Source organism: Balaenoptera ricei, chromosome 10 (genome assembly GCF_028023285.1).
Source record: "Balaenoptera ricei isolate mBalRic1 chromosome 10, mBalRic1.hap2, whole genome shotgun sequence".
NCBI classification, from domain to species: domain Eukaryota; kingdom Metazoa; phylum Chordata; class Mammalia; order Artiodactyla; family Balaenopteridae; genus Balaenoptera; species Balaenoptera ricei.
In genome coordinates, this window is record NC_082648.1 from 100419047 (window position 1) to 100438701 (window position 19655).

A 19655-nucleotide genomic window follows, 5' to 3' on the forward strand; every position below is an offset into this window, starting at 1 on the left:
ATCTCGACCAGGAAGTGGCCAATGAGCTGCACACAGTTCGCTTGCAGTCAGTTTCACCTTGTTGATCAAATGCCATGAGGCTGGGGCTTCCCTGGTGGCGCAGTGGTTGAGAATCTGCCTGCCAATGCAGGGGACACGGGTTCGAGCCCTGGTCTGGGAAGATCCCACATGCTGCGGAGCAACTAGGCCCGTGAGCCACAATTACTGAGCCTGCGCATCTGGAGCCTGTGCTCCGCAACAAGAGAGGCACCGCGATGAAGAGTGGCCCCCACTTGCCACAACTAGAGAAAGCCCTCGCACAGAAACGAAGACCCAGCACAGCCATAAATAAATTAAAAAAAAAAAAAAAAAGCCATCCGGCTCGGGGCTTTTTGTTCTCAGACCTCTTGGCCAGGCACTCGGGTTTCTGTGGCCTTCGGTTGCCACGCTGCATGTCAGGGCTTTAGCCCGCTGACGGCCAGTGTTAGTTATCCTTTCCTCAGAGAGTGATGTTATTTATGCAGTTCATTTGTTCATCTGTTCCTTCCTTCCTTCATTTCCTAGCCTTTTCCACAGAGGATTTGAAGAGGTCTAAAACAGTCCAATCTGAGTTTTATTGGGTGGTCCAAAATTGATTTCATTTTTTCTTTTCAGTTTCGCTCCAAAGCACTGGGGCTAGAGAGAAGATTAAGGCCCAGTGTCTGCACCAAGGAGCTTGCTGTTTAAGCAAGAAGACGTGCCAGTAGTGGCACTTAGGTGCTCCAGAGCACAGAGGAGGGCCTTTCAGGTCCCGCGTCTCTGAAATGGGGTAACTCCCGTTCTGGTAGGTATGTTAATGAGCGCCACTGGGGGCAGGCACATCCTCGCCCTCCGAGGCAGGCGACCTCGTTGTCCAACAGCACAGCCTAGTGGGTAGGGACTGCACTGCACTACCCGCGTCTGAACCTAGCTCGCTTGGCTGTACGGTACCTTGGGGCAAGTTACCTAACCTCTCTGTGCCTCAGGTTCCTTACCTGTAGAAATAGGAATAATAATATTTACCTAGTTCATAGGGCTGCTTTGTTAAATATTAATAAATGTTAAAGAGTTTAGAACAGGGTCTGGCACAGAGTGAAATACAAATGTTTACTATTATTGCCATTTTATAGATGAGCAAACCAAGCCTCGGAGAAATTAAGTATTTTGCTCAAGGTAACGTAGCTACGTAAGGTCCCACAACTGGAGCCAAGTTTGAGTGCAGAGAATATGACCTCACAGTCTATGCTCTTAACCACTGGCTTCGTTTTCACACCTTTGTAAGACTCGTTAATTTTCAGAGAAGAAAAAAATATGTCGTCAAATTTTGGTGCGGAAAACCCAGCCTTCTTCCGTACAGTTTCAGAGATGGATGAATATACGGCTTGGAGGAAGCATTCACGCCCAGCCTCTGGCTGGGGAAGATCCGGAGTCTCCATCTGGGGTCTGCATACTTTGGTTATTACCGGCTTGAGTTAGGATGGTGTTTGGGGGTGAGACCACTTTCACAACAAGGTGCCTCATATTTGTGTGTTTTAACAAGCACTTTCACACTCTTGACACCAAATGATGATGAAAAAGAAAAGATAGGAACCATTTCCCCATTTTCCAGATGAGGAAACTGAGGGTCAGGGACATAAGGTGCCCATCCGACCCTCATGAGGCACCTCTCCCTCTACTACCTGGCTGCCTCCTAACCCTCCCTGCCCCTTGCCAGGGATGGGAGGTCACATTGGCCTGTGTCCCTTGCTCCCTGGGCTCTCTTTGTCCATACCGTGCCCACCTCCTCGGCCCAGACTGTGGTTGATCAGTCTCTGGGTCCCCAGAGCTGGGTTAGGAGCATCTGCTGGTTGTATGAACAAATCAAGGAGGACACGGAATCGCTGGTACTTTGGGCAGCTCTGACCTGCTCAGAGGGTGGTCCTGGGTCAGCGTCAGCTGGGGACTTGTTAGATATGCAAGCCTTGGGCCTCACCCCCAACCTGGTGACTCAGAAACTCTGGAATGTGGCCCAGCAAGCTGGGCTGTAACAAGCCCTCTAGATGTTTGAGAACCAGCAGTTTAGACAGCAGCATCTGCTGTTTGGAGTTGGGCATCGGAGTTCAAACCCCACCTCTACCCTGACTTGCTGTGTGGCCCGATGTAAGTCACTCAAGCTCTCTCGTTTGTTTCCTCATCTATAAAATGGCACTCATACATCGTGAGGAGATTTCTATGATCCTTTGCAGGGAAAGGTGCTCAGCACAGGGCCTGGCATGTAGCTGATACATGTTTAGCCCAAGGCTGGTTGGAAACAGCAGGCTGAGAAGCTGCCTGTCCCCCATGAGTGCCGGGGTCAGCGTGGCTCCTCTGACCCTGTGCTTGGCAGTGGCCCTGCCTGGTGGGGCATGAGCCTCATACCTCAACCTGGGTCTGTCCTTCCCCGGGCAGCGGAGCTGCTTCTATCCCAGGCCCAGGCCTCTCCACCAGGGGGCCCCAGGTCTGTCCATTGAGGCCCTGTGGCCCGGCCCTTCTGCTTGCTCCCTCCAGAGACCACAGAGATCCAGCCCGGAGGTCACTGTGGGCCCGTCTAAGGGAAAACTAAGGCCCAGAAAGGGGCACACACCTCCTGCCGGTGTCTGGGCAGGGGCGCAGAGGGGGGCAGCTGCCACCCTGGAGAGAGCTGGGGCTGTGAGAGGGGGTGGGGGGACGAGAGGTAGTTTCCAGGACACCTTGAGAGCAGGGCCCCGACCTGGCAAGTTCTCCCGCTTCTGGACACCCAGCTCAGAGAGGCTCAGGCACCTGCTCGGGCTTCAGGACCCCCAGGGGTGGAGGTCCCCCCAGTCTGCCCACAGCCCAGCCTGACCTCCACGCAGGCAGGGACGCTTCCCGCTGGAAGTGGGGGAAGCAGCTCAAGGACCCCATAGTGCTCCGCCCCTTAGGGTCTTGGAGCCGGGTTGGGAGGCCCTGTTTGTCCAAATTTCCTGAGACTTGTAGGCTGACCTCCAGAATCCACCGTGCACACTCAGGAGACCATCCTGCCCCCTCCTTTCTGGCCACTGCGGCGAGTATCACAGTGACTCCATCCCTCCCTGATCTCTGGCGTCCCCTGAAGGCAAACGTGGGCCCTTCCTCATGTCTGTCCTGGCACCACCGAGTCTTGCACACAGTAGGTGCTCAAGAAATGCTTGGTGAATGAATACAACCCAGGAACAGAAAATAGGGAGGGAGGGAGCCAACTGCCTGCCAGGAGGGGCTACTCGGGGTCACACCTGGCTCAGCTCCTCCAGCCACTTGCTCTGTGGCCACAGGCGCGTCACTCCTGGCCCTCACTTGGCCTCAGTTTCCCCGTGAACAAGGAGGGGCCCCTCAGCCTCCCACACCCCTATCCCATGGATGGCAAGCGGCCCCCCAAACCTGCCCCCTAGGACTTGAGGCGTTGGCACAGCCCAGACCCACAGGCCACCCAGAGAAGGCCAGGCCAGGCAAGGGGACCGGCCTGCCTGTGTTTAGGTGGATAAGGGCCCTGCAGGGAAGCCTGGGACACCGAGGCCAGCCCTGTCCTCCATCTGCAGGGACTTCAGAAGACCCAGTGTTTTAGCTCGTATTGTGGCAGCATCAGATCCCTGCCCAGGTCACTAGGCCAGAGGTCACTTGCCCTCTGGGCATTACTGGGGGGCTTGGAGAGGAGGAAATACTCCCCCCCCGCTGAGGGAAGTGGGGTGGGCTGCTGAGGGCCCTGGGGACCCCTGAGGGTGGTGTGGATGCAGCAGTGACCCAGGGGGAGAAGGGGCAGCTTGGCCCAGGCAGTGGCTGTGGGGGTGGGGAAGGACAGAGAGGCAAAGAGAGCTCAGTGGCCCAGCATGGAGGGCGTGGGAGGGGCAGCCAAGGATGCCAGGGGGTCCTGACGGGGGACCAGGAGGATGAGGTGTCACGCATAATCATGGCAAAAGTTATCATCTCCTGAGCACCTGTGGCCTTTCACCCCTTAACCCTGACCCCCACCCGGGGAGGCAGGTATCACTCTTGCCTGAGAAGATGAGGCCCAGGAGTGAGTTAAGGTTTCCAGGCTCACCCTGAGGGCCAGGACAGGAGAGGGCAGGTGGGCAGTGTGGGCCCTCCAGGCTTCCTTGCAGGAGCTCTGAGGATACAGGAAGCTGAGAAAAGGGCCTCGCTGAGCAGCGGTGGTGTCGGTCCGACTTTTGAGGGTTCCTCCTGCTCACCCACCTTGTTCTTTATCCGCCAGTGGAGGGAGCGAGGACGGGCTTGCCCTCGAGAATCCTGCAGATGTGGGTTTGAATCACGGTTCTGTCACAGGGCCTTGGGCAAGTCACTGGACTTGAGTTTCCAGACCTTCTGTGTCTTCTGCAAAGTGGGGTGACTCCAGCCTCCCCTGTGCGCTGGCATCACAGAACCTGAGCTCACCAGAAGCCCAGGGCTGGCTGGCCCAGCAGGCCCAGCTCAGGAGACGGGAGTGGGAGCCTGCTCTGACCCCCCCTTCTGCCCTGGCCCAGCCTGTCTCTCGGAGGAGCCTGGGGCTGGCGAGGCAGAAGCTGGTGACCGCCCTGGGCAGCGGGCAGCGGCGATGGGCTCCAACTCCTCCTCAGAAGCGGACAGCAGGGGCCCCATCACCATCAGACCAGGTGGCAGATGACAGAGATTCATCCTTGGCCCTTCATGAGCTGGGCAAAGTTTACCCCTGCCGTGGCAGCTACCCCCTCGCTCCTCCTGCTCCCCTGTGAGGCCCTGGTGCCCAGGTGGGGCGCTTCTCTGGCAGCCTGACCGACGTTAGTGAGTCCGGCAGCCCGCACATCTCTCCTTTCCCGCTTTGCCCCGGCCTCCTTTCGACTCAGGTCACCCCCGAGGGTGAGGGTGGAGGGCTCTTCAGGGATTTTACTTGGTGCCACAGACCAGCGGGGACTCCTTGGGTGAGTTTGGCTCTTGGAGCCTCTGCTTCTTTCTCTGTAAAATGGAGACGGGGAGACTCATCTCACTCACAGCGTGTTTGGAGATGGGCAAGCTCTTTGCAGATAATGTAAGTAGAGAGGGCCCAGTGCACAGCGGGTGCTCAGGAAATACCTTCAAGGAAGCTCGGGTGATGAGTGGCCTCTGGTCTGGTCCTGCTATTTGGGCCTTGGCGAGTGGGTAGGGAGGCGCCAGCCTGCTGCCCACACTGGGGGAGCCTAGGCCACACAGCGGCAGGTTTGGGGGAGAGGAGAACTGCAAGGGGCTCCGGTGCCTCAACTCCCCAACCTCTAGCTTGGCAGGGGCAGTGGGACAGGGACACGGTCCTCTGGGCAGTGGTCTTGTACCTGGGATCTTGCCCGGCTCCAGAGCTGGTGCATAAATGCCAATGAAGACACGTCCACCAGCTGATGAGAGCGTGAGGCACACGCACAGCACAGAGACTGTCATACTCACGAGATCAACTGTTTATTGATTTTTTTCTAAAATACTATGCGTTTAAAGAAACACCTAAACTGAAAAGACGTGACAATTTTTGGTACATCTGTAGCAAAGGAATGAGGATTTCTGCTGGTAAGTGTTCATGACAGACAGACACACATCCATTTTCCAAGCAAGACATCAAGCTCACTGGAAACACTGAATAAAATGCATAGCTTGTGATGGCAGCAGCCATTTCTCCAATGTCTGAGTTACACAAAATAAAGGTTATCCCTCCCTCCCCTGCCCCGTGACTGCACTGTAGCTTCCTGCCCCAGCACGCCTGCTCCCTGATGACTAAGGATGCTGAGAAGAGACCCTTGTGCTAGGGGGGTGAGACCCAGCTTTTGTTTGCTCACGAGGAATACAGATGACAGTGAAATCTGCAACTGCTGGAAAGACACGGGAGGTTTGTACAGTGTTCTGCTACAGAAAGGACTAAGGCTAGTTAGAAGTTGGACCCACAGCCAGCCAGTGAGGACAGACTTCCCTACCGCAGGCTCCACTTCAGAGAGGCCCAGGGCCCGAGCCCGGAGGGTCTCAGCCGACCAGCCAGGCCTGTGCCCAAATGCCACGGTCTTCAAGCAGTTTACAAATTAAACCCACTGTCAAAAGCTGTTAAATCTCATTAACACAGTAGACGAGCTCTTTAGATTCTCTGAATATCAAATAATATATACAGATATACACCAAGACATGACAGTCTAATATAAAGCATCTTAACTATAGATGCATTCACTTGAAAAGTTAGTCTTCTTATTTTTTAACCTTTCAAATCACTGATAAAATTGTTAATTTGCATGAGTGAAGTTTTAAGCACAGAGTGAAAATAGTTTTTAAATATGGTGACTTTAGAAAGTACTACATAAGGTTATTTGCGAAACTCACATTTGGATGCCCCAAATGTGGACAGCATTCACAAGAGGAATCCAACCACGTGTTCCCATCTTTCTACTGCAATCTCTTGTCTCAAACATTGTCTGTCCAAATGAGCTACCGGCTCTCGCAGCTTGCCCCAGGCAGTGGCATGGTTGATTAACAGTACGACATGGAAATAGAGATATTTCCTTAAGACTGGTGTACATCCATCTATGCCATAATTTAAGTATAAATGAATGGAAGAACATGTATGTAAAAAAGTAACTGTACACAGCCTTTAAATTAAAAACCTCAAAGTCCTCCCTCAGAAAATGGCATTTAAGTTTGTTCATCTAAGTTGCAGGTGATGGGACTCGTCAGAGAAAGTAATCAGTGGAACCAGAATCAGTGGAACCCACCATTACCATGGACTTGGAGGAGAGGAGGAAAGACAAGGTCAAGAATATACAGATCCATGATAAGCCAACACACAGCGAGTAGGGGAGTGGGAGCGGGGGCGGGGAGGGGCCCGGCGATTTCTGTTGTATTGCATCTTCCTGTTTGCACATCTCTCCATTTGCACTGTGGAAAGGGTGCCGAGTCCCAGGTAAAATGACCAGCTTGTCTGCCTTCAAGAGACACCATGAAGCCAAGAGCAATGGAACCATCATCTTTTGCAGGAAAAGGAGTGGAGGCCCACACAGCTGGCTGGAGGCACCAGAGCCCGGGGCCAATGGCTAACAGAGCTCCTGGGCCCTCCACCTCCACCCCTCCGCCAGCCAGCCCACCAGCCCGTCACTGGATCGCCTCGACGTAATTCGCTGGGTACAGGCCAACCTGTCCGCTGTCCAAGCGTCCCTTGCACCAGCCCTGCTCATCCTCATCCTCTATCTTGGTCAGCTCATCCCCTGCAAGACAAAAAGGAAGCGGTCTTGGTGACCACCGGGTCAGAGAGTCACCCTCATGTTTTAGCCCCCACCGTGGGCCCACAAAGGGTCCCTAACTTGGGTGGGAGGGGCAGGCATTCTCCTGGGGGCAACGTGGCCCGAGGGCCTGGCTCTTTCTCTACCAAGTTGCATCTGAGGTTTTGTGTTTAGCCATGGGGGCCTCTGAGAGATCTAAAGACCCCGGTCTCTCACACAGTGACCCCAAAGCAAGCCATTCTCAGTTGCCAGCAGGGCTCCCAGAATTAAACGCTGCAGAATTAAACGCTGCAGGACTTTTGCCTTCCTGACTGTCCCAGGCCAGGTCATAGGAATCCTTTCACAGGGTCCGTGCCACCTCCCTCACAGCCCTGTACTGCCATCCTTCCTTCCCCTGGGCCCTGGCCCGCCTGATCTTGTATCTCCTCCAGCACTTGTTGCCATGGTCTTGGTGCCTTCATTTAATGTGTGTCTAGACTGCAGGCTGTGGGAGGGTTGGGGACCCATTATTCTATCCCCAGCACCTAACTCAGAACATTTGTCCTCTGACTTAAAGAAATCAACCCCTCCCAACACTGAGAGTGTTGGCACAGGTCTGGAATCTCCCCATGGCTCTGTGTTGGTGCAGTTTATCTTTCGTTTGTTCAAGCATGAAGGAGCCTCTACATCACGCCAAGGCCCTGTGTGGTGAAGGAGATACAGACATGAGAGAGGGACAGATGGAGCCCTGGCCCCTCAAGGAGACAGGCCAGGGGTCGAGGACCAAAGGCGTGGTCAGGGCTCAGGTGGAGGGCGGTCCAGGCCTGGCACCTTCCTGTTCAGGACAGACAGGGCCGCCCAGCCAGGGGACGGGAAGGAGCTCTGGCCGGTGAGCACCCTGCAGAGACGGCTGTGGGAACTGGCGGAAGACAGGCCAGCTGAGGCCTGTCCTTATTGTTCAGTTTGCAGCTTTGTATTTCTTGCTGGCATTTTGGTCCATTTTTCAGGCTCAGTTGCATTTTTTTTCCTCAGGCAATTACGCCTTGTTTAGCAACATTTCCCTGACTCCTTACTTTGTGTAGCAGCGATACTGATCCAGATGCCTGGGGGGCCAATACCGGGGCTGCTGGGAGACCTGGCCAAGGCCCCGTCCCCGGGGCCTAGTTTCCTCATCTGTGGACCGGGGGAAGGGGTGGGGGGGCACTGTGAGGACTAAGTGTTGAAACACAAAAGGGCCCTGGGTCTGTGCAGCGAGCACTCGGTAAACGGGGGCTGCCGTTACGCCCATGAGTGAGATGGTTCTCCTGCCCGCTGCTGTGCACCCGACCCGCTTCTGGCAGCACCCGTGCTCGTGCAAGTCTGGCTTGGCAACATCAGGAGCGAATGCAGGGGGCCGAGGCGTGGCGTGCTGAGCGGTAAACCTCATCTTCGCCCACCCCCAGGTGCCCCCGTGGGCCCCCGGCAGGGCCGACACTGACGACTGGTGTTTCTCCCACCAGGCCCTGATGAGCGAGGCTCCCCGGAGCCGACGGGGCACCAGCTCTATGATGCTGTCACGTGGTGAAAAGTGCACCAAGCGAAGACTCCGCAGGCTCCCAAGGCCCAGAGACGTGGAGAGCGGCCAGAGCGTGCTGAAGACAGAGGAAGCGGTATGGGCCGGGAACTAATGTCACGTCGGGGAAAAGAAAAATAACACGGAAAACAGACGAAACTAATAGGAACCTTCCAAGTTGTGAAAATGTAAACCGGTGACTAGAAACATTCATTTCAGTTTGCTTTTGGTAATTCACTGGGAACGGAAGGAAATATTTTAAATCTATAAAACTGCTGACTAATCCAATAGGTAAAATTTAGAGGGAATTCCCTGGCGGTCCAGTGGTTAGGACTTGGCGCTTTCACTGCCGGGGACCGGGTTCAATCCCTGGTCAGGGAACTAAGATCCCACAAGCTGTACAGTGGGGCCAAACGAGAAAAAAAAACATTTAGAAAGAATGAGAAATTGAAAATCAATCAGTCAACAAACAAAGCAGGGGGGAAACAACCCCAACCAAAGATGTCAGAAAACTCGAGGTAATTCCCTGGTGGTCCAGGGGTTGGGACTCTACCCTTCCACTACGGGGGGTACGGGTTCGATCCCTGATCAGGGAACTAAGTTCCCGCAAGCTTCAAGGCACGCCCCCCCCCCCCCAAAAAAAAAGAAACGAAAAGAAAACTCAACAGAGGTGTTTAAAGACACGTAAGAACTTTCTGCATCCAGGGCTTCCCTGGTGGCGCAGTGGTTAAGAATCCACCTGCCAATGCAGGGGACACGGATTCGAGCCCTGGTCTGGGAAGATCCCACATGCCGCGGAGCAACTAACCCGTGTGCCACAACTACTGAGCCCGCGTGCCTAGAGCCCGTGAGCCACAACTACTGAAGCCCATGCGCCTAGAGCCCGTGCTCCACAACAAGAGAAGCCACCACAATGAGAAGCCTGCGCACCACAACGAAGAGTAGCCCCTGCTCACCGCAACTAGAGAAAGCCCGCGAGCAGCAACAAAGACCAAACACAGCCAAAAATTAATTAATTAATTAATTAAAAAAAAAAAAAAAAGCATTTTCTACAACCAGCCATAGGCATCCAATGACCAACCCTGGGGTCGAGTGTCTGGGGAGAGCTGGCTGGCCTGCTGAGTGCGGAGAGGAGGGCTTCCGGACACAGCCCCAGCCGGGGTGGGGTGGGTTCAGAAGTGAGGGTCTGTCCCAGAGATGGAGCGCGGAGGGCACACTTCAGCCTGTGCTGGTTGAGTCAGGGCCCAGCACAGCCCCTGCCCTGGAGGAATGGGTGCTGAATCTGGGCTGGCTTTGAGAAGGGGCAAGGCAGAAGGAAGGAACTTGGCTCCCTTTGGGCCCACTTGGCGCCAGGCTGATCAGGCCTCTCTGGACAGGCTCTAAGATAGTGCTCTTCAAATGGAGGGTTGCAACCCATTTGGTGAGCTGCAACCAGCATTAAAGAAAAAAAAAAAAGGACAGGATAGAAAATCTCCACACGCAGAGCTCATACAATCAGGATGCAGACTGTTCTATAAAACCGGGGCTTCAGCTACTGGCAGCAAAGGTGTGTTGGTGGTAGGTGTGCACACAGCATGGCTGCAGGAAGAGCGTGAAAGGCACTGCCCCAAGATGAGGCTCTGCGGGCCCACGGACACGCTGCCTGCTAGTCTGGGGTCTGGGCTCCTCTGCCAGCTGTGGGCCTCTGGAGAAAGGCTTCGCTTGGGGACCCGTAGGGCAGCTGCTTCCAGGGGGCCTGGCGATCAGCATCTCCTGTGCACAGGCCTTAGCCCTGCTGGGGCAGCATCTTGGGCAAAGGCACATGGGCACCTCGCTGTCTTCTAAGCTTTGGTGTTGAGGATCTGCTACTTTTTTTTTTTTTAATTAATTTATTTTAATTATTTATTTATTTTTGGGTGCGTTGGGTCTTCGTTGCTGCGCGCGGGCTTTCTCTAGTTGCGGAGAGCAGGGGCTATTCTTCGTTGCGGTGCGTGGGCTTCTCATTGCGGTGGCTTCTCTTGTTGCAGAGCACGGGCTCTAGGCAAGCGGGCTTCCGTAGTTGTGGCACGCGGGCTCTAGAGCGCAGGCTCAGTAGTTGTAGCACACGGGCTTAGTTGCTCCGCGGCATGTGGGAACTTCCCGGACCAGGGCTTGAACCCTTGTCCCCTGCATTGGCAGGCGGATTCTTAACCACTGTGCCACCAGGGAAGCCCCCATCTGCTACTTTTAAAATGGGGGGTGGATTGGCGAACACACAAATGAAACTAGCAGGAATTTTAGCAGACTTAAAAAAACCAACCTCCCCCAGCAGGCTGGAAGCACTCGCCCCCGATGCCAGCCGGGAAGTCCACCTACCAGTCTTGAAGCTCAGCTCATCGTGCTCCTGCCCTTCGTAGTCGTAAAGGGCCCGGACCCGCACTTCCGTCCCCGAGGGTGTGTCCTCGTCAAATGGATTTGAGTCCCCGTTGGCGTCCGTGGAGGAGAACGGGTTGTTAGACTCGTCATCGGACCAGTCCGTGGGGTAGCTCTGGGTCTTCTCGTAGCTGCTCACACTGCAAGAAAGGGTTGACCCAGGGGCCTGAGCACGGGGTTGGCAGAGGCCTGAGGCCCTGCCTGGAGCCGTGGTCCCCGCCCGGGTGGCCGAGGGAGCCCTGGGGCTGGGCTGGGACCCCTTCTGCAGGATCACGGCCCCCTCAGCAGCCCTGCGTGGGCAGGCTCCCTGCGGGGCCACCCGGCACGCCCATCTTCCTGTGCTGGTGTGCCGGGACCTTGACATGGGTTAACAGAAGGCAGAGAAAAAGCAACCACAGCTTGTTAACTGGTGCCTCCCTCCCTAAGAGATCGAGAAGCCAGAGACCGTCCACCAGCTGGCAGCCGGGCCACCTCCTGCAGGCCTCATGCATTGCTTTGAGTGCCGAGGGGGTGAGACCCTGGACAGAGAGGAGAGACAAAGGGAGCGAGGTGGAAACCAGAGGGAAACGTTTGTTCACCAACTTTTTGGCCTTAATGTCCTCCTTCTCACTGACGGTGCTCCCTGTGTCGTCCTCGTCCTCGAAGGGGTTGTAGCTGGACAGTGAGTGCGCTGACCGTGCGGGGTTGCTCGGGACACTAAGGTCGCTACGGGGAGAGAGAGAGCTTTCAGGGAACCCCAACTCGGCGGCCCCCACGGCCCCGGTGCTCCCAGCTGCAGGATCACAGGGCCAGGGTTTGAAGGGACAAATCAGCTCCCCGTCAAATAGGAGGAATACGTTGTTGCGCAGAAAGCCTGTTTCAGCAAAACACTTGGCAACGCTTTGGCTGTTAAATGCGCTTTAAGTGTCTAAGAGAGAACAACGTTTCCCTTTGCCCTCCTTGTGTCTGAACACAGTCTATCCTAACAGGAGCCCTGGGGTGCGCACAGGCTGTCGCTGGAGCAAAGTGCTTCTGGGCTCAGGGGTTCTCTCCATAGTCCGCCCCACCTGGCTCTCTGCTGAGAGCTGGCAGCCGACAGCCTGTGGGGCTCAGCCTGGGGAGGGTGACAGCCGGGGAGGCTCAGAGGCCTGCCGAGAGCAGGAGGGAGGCTCCCGGAGCTCTCCAGACCCCACAGCGCAGCGTACCCTCTCCTTCTGACTACAGAAGGGCCCAACAGCCTCCGCCCTGGTTCTCCTGGGTCTGCAACTTCCAAAATCAGAACCAAAGCCTGCTGAATAGCCCTTTCTGGGAAGAAAGGACCCCTTTTGTGCTCCAGAGAGGGAAAATCCATCTGCATAACTGTATCAACTGCCTACTGTGTGCCAGGCCCAGAGGGTACCAGAGAGAAATTTGACCCCAGCCTGGCCTGAGTGCTGACAGCCAGGCGATGAAATGCAGTGACTACAGGTACAGAGTGCAGAACAAGACAGTAGAGATAAGACAGGCCCCCGAGAGCCCAGGCACCCCACTGTAGAACTCTGAGCTGAGGGACCGCACCACTGAGCTGCAGGGCAGGGCCCCCCAGGCCAGCACCACCTCCCAAGCCAGGGCGGCATGGAGCGGGCCCACAAAGTGCTGGGGGGATGGCTCAGTCAGAGCAGGGGAGGGTAGGCAAGGAAATGCTTCAGATGCCACCAGAGTGACCCCAAGTGGCCGGCAACTGCCTCACTGGTTTCAGGCCAGGCAAGAGGCACTGGGCCTACGCCTGCCTGCTGCCTACATCCGGGCCACATGTCTGAGACCACCAGGCCCTCCTCCCTCCTCGGCACCTTTCTCCAGCTGACCTGAGAGGGGGTTGGTGCTGGGCAGCTGAATTTGTGCAGCAGCCCTGGCCAGCCTAGGCCGCCCCACCCCGCCCCTAGTCACACAGGTGCTGGCCTGAGCCCTGGCACGGTGCTCACTGCTGCAGTCACTTAACCAGGCCCACCTGCCCAGACGGTGGCACAGCAGCTGAATGACAAGTGGCCATGTCAGCCCAGGGAGCCTGGGGGGGGGCTTCACTGCCCAGGGCTACAGAAAGGCCTGTGGAACCTGTGCTGACGCTTCCCAGAAAGCCACGAGCCTGAGGTGTGTTATCACCCAGCATGCCGTGGAGGCCTCTGGGCCCGGGGCCCGCAGGGCAGCCTCAGCTCTGCAGAGGACGGCAAGATTTATCTGCTGGGAACTCTGGGGCCTCATCTGGCACACGCTTTCCAGGAGGTTCTAAAGGACCTCAGTGCCACCTCTTTGATCCAAACTCAGTTTTAGCAAACAATGAGGTCAGAAATAACCAGTGCTCTCAGCAAAGAGGTAATTTGAAAAAGGGGGCACTTGACAATGCCCCACCCCCGAATCAGGCACCTGCATACGGCACGGGGAAGTAAGTACAAACCTGGCCAGGGCACCTGAACCCGCCTGAAGGACCCCACCGACAGTGACCTCCACCTGCCCGTGTGCACCACTGGGGACACATAATGACCAGCACCTAACATCAGTTCTTCGCCTCATTTGGGGCCCAAAGCACGTTTGTGGCAAAGGCTCCCCCTCTGGATCTTTCTGCAGCTCTGGCACCAGGGGGACTGATGATTCTCCCCAGAGATGAGCTTGGGCCACTGCCCAGCAGAGCGCGGGCAGCCAGGGAGCGTCTGGACAGATGGCCCTGGGGTGCCCTGCGAAGCCCCATCGGGGAGTCTCCCGGTGTCCCAGGTGGGGGCGCCCCAGCCCGTGCAGAGGACCGGGGGGCCTTCCGGGACTGCGGCCGCCCCGGTGCCCACCTGCTAGGCTTGCTCTGCAGAGCCTGGTCGCCGGTCTGGTTGATGCCCGTCAGGGTCACACCATCAGCAGTCTTCTTCTTCTCTCTCCGGCTGAGAGTTCGGTTCAGGTCTGCAGACCACTCCTGAGCAACGGGCACCGAGGGAGAGAAGTCAGGAAGTTCATTTGTTTGAGGCCACGTCAGTCTAAAACACCGGCCAGCGAGCCAGTGGCCTGCCCCGCACACTTAGTGACGTCTAGCCTTGCTGCCTCTGCTCTCCCTTGTTTCCCAGCAGACCCCGGGCTCATGACACCCACCACTGACCCCTCCTCACTGTGCAAAGTGTGGACTCCTCAGGGGGCCTGGAGGTCAGCACCAGGCCCAGCCTGCAGGGACGGATGGATGATAAGAAGACTGGAGCCGACACTCAGGGATCCTGCATTCCAGTCCCAGGGAGCCTCCCCGTCCTACCCCTGTCCCCGTGGCACTCAGCCTCCGGACCCTCAGGCCCGCAGCAGCAGCCAGAGGCCTCGCCAGGTTTCCTCGCGCTTCCAAAGGAGACAGAGCCCACCCTCCGAGGGGCTTGGCATTCAGTGCTGAAGACTCTCCCATCCATGCCCTGAACTGTCAGCAGGGCAAGAGAGCTGGGCGTGGGGGCCTGAGCAAGCCTGCAGTGCGGGAAATGGGCCCTGGGTGCAAACAAAATCAGGGGCCCAGGGGAGCTCCCGCATCACTGCAGGGGCAACCCGGCCACTCAGGTCTCCAAGGAGCAGTGCCCTCCCCTGCCCAGGAACATCCTCCCCCATCTGAGCAGCGTGCTGGGGGCTAGCTAACAAAGCAAAGCAGTGTTTATCTCCCCAGAGGTTCACTATTTTTCCAGCATGTGAACAGGCTTTTATCAACTGCACTGAAAACACTGGGAGAAAAGCACGTGTGTGTACACATTTAATGAACTCTTCCCCCTGCCCCATTTCCACCCATTATCAAACAACTTTATCTGAATTAATATTTGGGATGACTTTGAGCTTTGCTTTGAGTCATGAGCTTTGCTCATGTGTAGTTATGGAATTTCAAGGCTAGAAGCCACCTTAGAAACATTCAAGTCTAACCTGCCAATTTGTCAGATGAGGAAACCAACGCCCAGAAAGAAAAGTGACTTGCCCACGCAGAGCTGGTGGCAGACCTGGGCCCTCAACCCCAAACTTAGGTCACCTATTTATTTGTTAATTATTTTCTTAACTGAAATAAGCTGAGAACTCAACTGGCACTCAGAATCCCCATAGTGACCTTTTTTAAAAATTTTTCTTGAATTTTTGAATTTTACTTATTTTTTACACAGCAGGTTCTTTTTTATTTCTTTTTTTTTTTAATTTTAAAGAGACATGACAACTGAATGCAACACATGAGTCTGAACTGTATCCTTTTGCCCTAATTACATTATTAGGACAACTGAAGAAATTTGAATGGAATCTCAGCTATCTATCTATCTATCTATTTATTTATGGCTGTGTTGGGTCTTCATTTCTGTGCGAGGGCTTTCTCTAGTTGCGGCAAGCAGGGGCCACTCTTCATCGCGGTGCGCGGGCCTCTCACTATCGTGGCCTCTCTTGTTGTGGAGCACAGGCTCCAGATGCGCAGGCTCAGTAGCTGTGGCTCACGGGCCTAGTTGCTCCGCGGCATGTGGGATCTTCCCAGACCAGGGCTCGAACCCATGTCCCCTGCATTGGCAGGCAGATTCTCAACCACTGCGCCACCAGGGAAGCCCTACACAGCAGGTTCTTACTAGTCATCCCTTTTACACATATTAGTGTATGTATATCAATCCCAATCTCCCAGTTCATTCCACCACAACCACCGCCCCCCCGCCAGTCTCCCCCCTTGGTGTCCATACGTCTGTTCTCTACGTCTGTGTCTCTTTTTCTGCCCTGCAAACAGGACCTTTTGAAATATAAATCCGTCCTGACGGGGTGGCTTCCAAGGGCCGATGTGATCAACACCAGGCCAACTCTGAAGGGAAGGGTCCGCTATTAACTTGGACAACAAAACAGCCTGGGCTACACTGTGGCCACGGTTCTTTAACCAGCACACGCTGTTAGAAGCAGGCTGCGGACGCCACACACAGACCCACCTGGGCTGAACACACACTGCAAGAGGTTTGGAATTCAATAAGTTAGCCATAAAATAGGAACTTACTTCATCCTTGTGGCATGGAAAATAAAAACAAATAATTTCATTAGAGAAAGGAAGCATGATCCTATAAGAGCTGCAAGCATGCACCACATGCAGGCATGGGTTCCCGGCCCATGGGACCCACAGAGAGAAGGGCCACCATGGGCTCTGGCCAGGACACCCACCCCAGCAAGACTGCCTGTCAAGTCTTCCTTTCCAGACCATTCTGTTCTCTGGGTAGGGACGAACAACCCTAAAGGACCTGGGGGCTGGAGGGGATGCATGTCACAGGGGGTTTCCTGAGCCTCTCCTGAGAGCAGCAAACACTCCCCACAGAGGAGAATCCAGGTGTGTGCACAAGTCCCATCACCAACTCGCTTCTTGCCCGTGTGCCATCACCAGGGGGAGGAGAAGCCGGGCTGTGCTGTCTCCTCTAGGTCCACTTCCACCTGGGAAGGCCCCGGGCCTCTGCTCTTGGCCCCTGTTGGGAGCAGGTGTCCTAAAGGCAGTACATGGGTAATGCTCAGCTGCAGGGACCCACACTTTCATCTGGAGGAGCTTTCTTGAGAAACTCCAGGAAACAGAGGCACAGGGATGCGGACTGAAAAAACTATAGGCTAGGACGGGGCCAAACAAGCTTCTGTGTGGTGGGCCCAGGGGCAATACCCAGTACGGACCAGGTCACTGAACCCCCAGCCACCAAGAAGATCGGGGCTGTTGTCATCCCCGTTTTACACATGGGAAAACTGAGTCACAGAAAAGTCACAGATGACTTACTTGCTCAGTATCCCACAGCTAGTAAGTGCTGAGGCAGGATCTGAGTGCAGCCTGGGCTCCAGCCGCTACCGAGTCAGCGGGGCCAGGTGGTTGGAGCCCAAGGCAGAGGGGGCTGCCTCCAGCATCCTCCCCGGGGGAGGCAGCAGCCATGGCCCTGTGGGGCCCTTCCCAGCCCCTGCTTCGCCACGAGGTGGGGAGAATCCTTGCCCTCAGAGAACAGGGTGGTGGGACTCGTGGCCACTGCCTTCTCTGCTATCAGCAGGAGGCCAGGTGGGGCCTGGGGACTCAATTCTAGGGCTGGAAGAGTCTTGAGATCCCCAGGCCCTCGAATTTTGCATGTAAAGAAACTGGACAGCTTGGACCCATGAAAATGGGAAAAGAAGAAAGTTAATCCTACACCAAAGCTGGCTGAATTTATATAAGAAGATAAGGAAAAGCCCTCATGTGAAGGGTGAGAACAGCTACACGCTGAGATCATGCTCCCCTCTCGTCCTGGACCAGAGGCTGCTGAGCCAGTGCTCTTGGCCCACCAGGCCTGGAATGCACTGTGGCCACTCCTTCCCTGGCCACCCCGCAGGGCTGAGCAGGGAACTGTGACTCCTGCAACTCCTGGGACTCACCACGAAGGGAATGCCAGATGCTCAACAAGTGACCGTCAAAGTTGTCAATTACAAAGAACATAGTTGCATCTTCACCAGGGATTCAGAAGGCCCTCTGGTGATCCTGAAGCCCCCCGGAACATTAAACATCCACTTGGTGTCTAGGGTAGCCACGTGGAAAGGCTGCCACATAAACAGGGCACAGGCCAGCTCTGAGTTGGATGGAGAAAGAACCGTGTATGACTCGACCCTGTGGGCCTAGGCCCCTCCCAGGCCAACAGGTCACAGGCAGAGCCTCCTCTCACCTCAAACTGTGGCCAGTTCATGGACATGCCTGGCCCGTGGTTGGCTCTGAACCACCTCAGGTCCTCCACCGCGTCGGCAGCTTTGATGCTCTGCTCCAGGTCTTGGTAAATGTTTTTGTAGCTAAATCAGAGAGAGAGAGAAGCGTGACTCTTTTTGAAGGAAGGGAAGGCCAGCCCTCAGCCTCGCCCAGGGCCTGCCCAGAGCTGGCGCTATGGTCTGCAGCCGCACGAGAGTCGACTTCACAGGGCAGACCAGACCCCTGCCCTGGCTCAGCTGGACGGTCATCTGGCCGTGATGCACACAGAATGGGGCAAACAACAACCATGGCGTGGAAGCCACAGCTTCAGCTTCTGACAAATCAAACCAGGTGGCAACAACCTGGCTTTGCTCTGTGTCAGATAATACAAAAGGTGCTGGCATCTGGGCTACATGGGCCACCAATCTGTGTGGTCCCATTTAACCAGGTCCAGAATTGAGTGTCAGAAAGCTCCCCCCCATCCCTTCAAAAAAGCAGGAAGGTTTACACTCAGCTGTGCAAAAACAGTAAACGAAGATTGGCCAGTGCTGTGGTGGCTGCAGACCCCACGAGCCACCTGGGGGGGACTCCTGCTTCTGCGTGACCGCTCAGAGCAGCTCGCCTCCCTAGGAAGCTGACCGTGTCAGACAGGAGTGTGACCAGCGCGGGTCCTGGTGTTTTCACTTCTAGTCTGTACGGCTAGCAAGTCAGTTACCCTCTCTGGGCCTGGCCTCAGTGTCTTCCTTCACTGAGTGTGCATAATGCCACCTGTTATGGGGTGAACTGTGTCTTCCAAAAAAGATCATGTTGGAGTCCTAGGCCCCAGTACCACGGAATGGGACCTTATTGGGAAATAGGATCTTTACAGAGGTCATCTGTAAATTAAAAAACCACCTTTTTATAAAAAGGGGGAAATTTGGGTACAGAGACAGAGGGAAGACAACGTGAAGACACAGAAGACGGCCACGTGACTGGAGTGATGCGTCTCATCTACAAGTCAAGGAAGGCCAAGGATTGACCCCAAACACCAAAAGCTGGAAGAGGCAAGGAAGAGTCCTCCCCTAGAGCAGAGCCGTCAGAGGGAGTGAGGCCCCGCTGACACCTTGATTTCAGAAGCGCAAGAGAAGAAATTTCTGTTGTTCTAGGCTGCCCAGGTTTTGGTATTTCATTATGGCAGCCCTAGAACACTACTACACCATCTCCTCCCCAGGGTGGCTTGGAGGACTAAGGGAAGCAAGGCACATCAACCGAGGACAAGCCCTCGCACGATGGGAGTTACTCCACCCGCAGAAGAGCCTGGCAGCCCCAGCCCTGCGCCAGCCGGCGGTGCAGCCTTGGGCAAGTCCCTTAACTACGCCAGCCTGCTCCCTCATCAGTAAGATGGGGAATACTGCCCCTCCTTCATAGACACTCATAAGGACCCATTAGTTGTTGCCAGAGGAGCTGAACAATAATTGTTGCTTTTGATGTTTTTCCTATTAGAAGGAGACAAAAGGAATGTAATTTCCTATTCACGACAAGCTTTAACTTGTGAGTCATTTCTAAATGGCTCTGCTATGTGGATGACAGAAGTCTAGGTCCAGGGTTAGCACGGGCCTCTGCCCCGACGAAGGTGTCATGGGACCAAAGACAAGGAAAGTACGGAAGGAATATCACAGCCTCGGCGTCTCCGTTCAGAACCGAGTCTCTGAGGGTCTGTGCTGCCCGTGGCCCAGAACCACTGGAAGTCAAGGAACAAGCTGGCAGCCAGCTGCTCTGGATTGAAAGGACCTCGTAAAGGTCCTCAAAGAAAGGCCATCCCGGGGGCAGGGTGTGCCAGCCCCGGAACTGCTCGACTCGCTCCCGGGTTGATTTCAAATGTGCAACTGTGGCGGGTCCGAGCCGCGGCCCTCCCTTC

General features: G+C 55.4%; 1 protein-coding gene across 3 annotated transcripts in view; it reads right to left on the minus strand.

The window, feature by feature from the left end:
• Positions 1 to 5387: 5387 nt before the first annotated feature.
• Positions 5388 to 19655, minus strand: part of PACSIN2 (protein kinase C and casein kinase substrate in neurons 2) — a 135530-nt gene continuing 121262 nt past the window's right edge. For 2 of the 3 annotated variants that reach the window (XM_059937109.1, XM_059937110.1), the window contains exons 7-11: positions 17742 to 17862; positions 13914 to 14035; positions 11704 to 11826; positions 11065 to 11261; positions 5388 to 7184 (exon numbers count right to left, since the gene is read on the minus strand). In XM_059937109.1, the coding sequence (XP_059793092.1) occupies positions 7072 to 7184; positions 11065 to 11261; positions 11704 to 11826; positions 13914 to 14035; positions 17742 to 17862 (676 nt within the window). In that variant the 3' untranslated portion in view covers positions 5388 to 7071. The remainder of the gene's footprint in view (positions 7185 to 11064; positions 11262 to 11703; positions 11827 to 13913; positions 14036 to 17741; positions 17863 to 19655) is intronic. The other variant, XM_059937111.1, reaches the window with a different exon arrangement.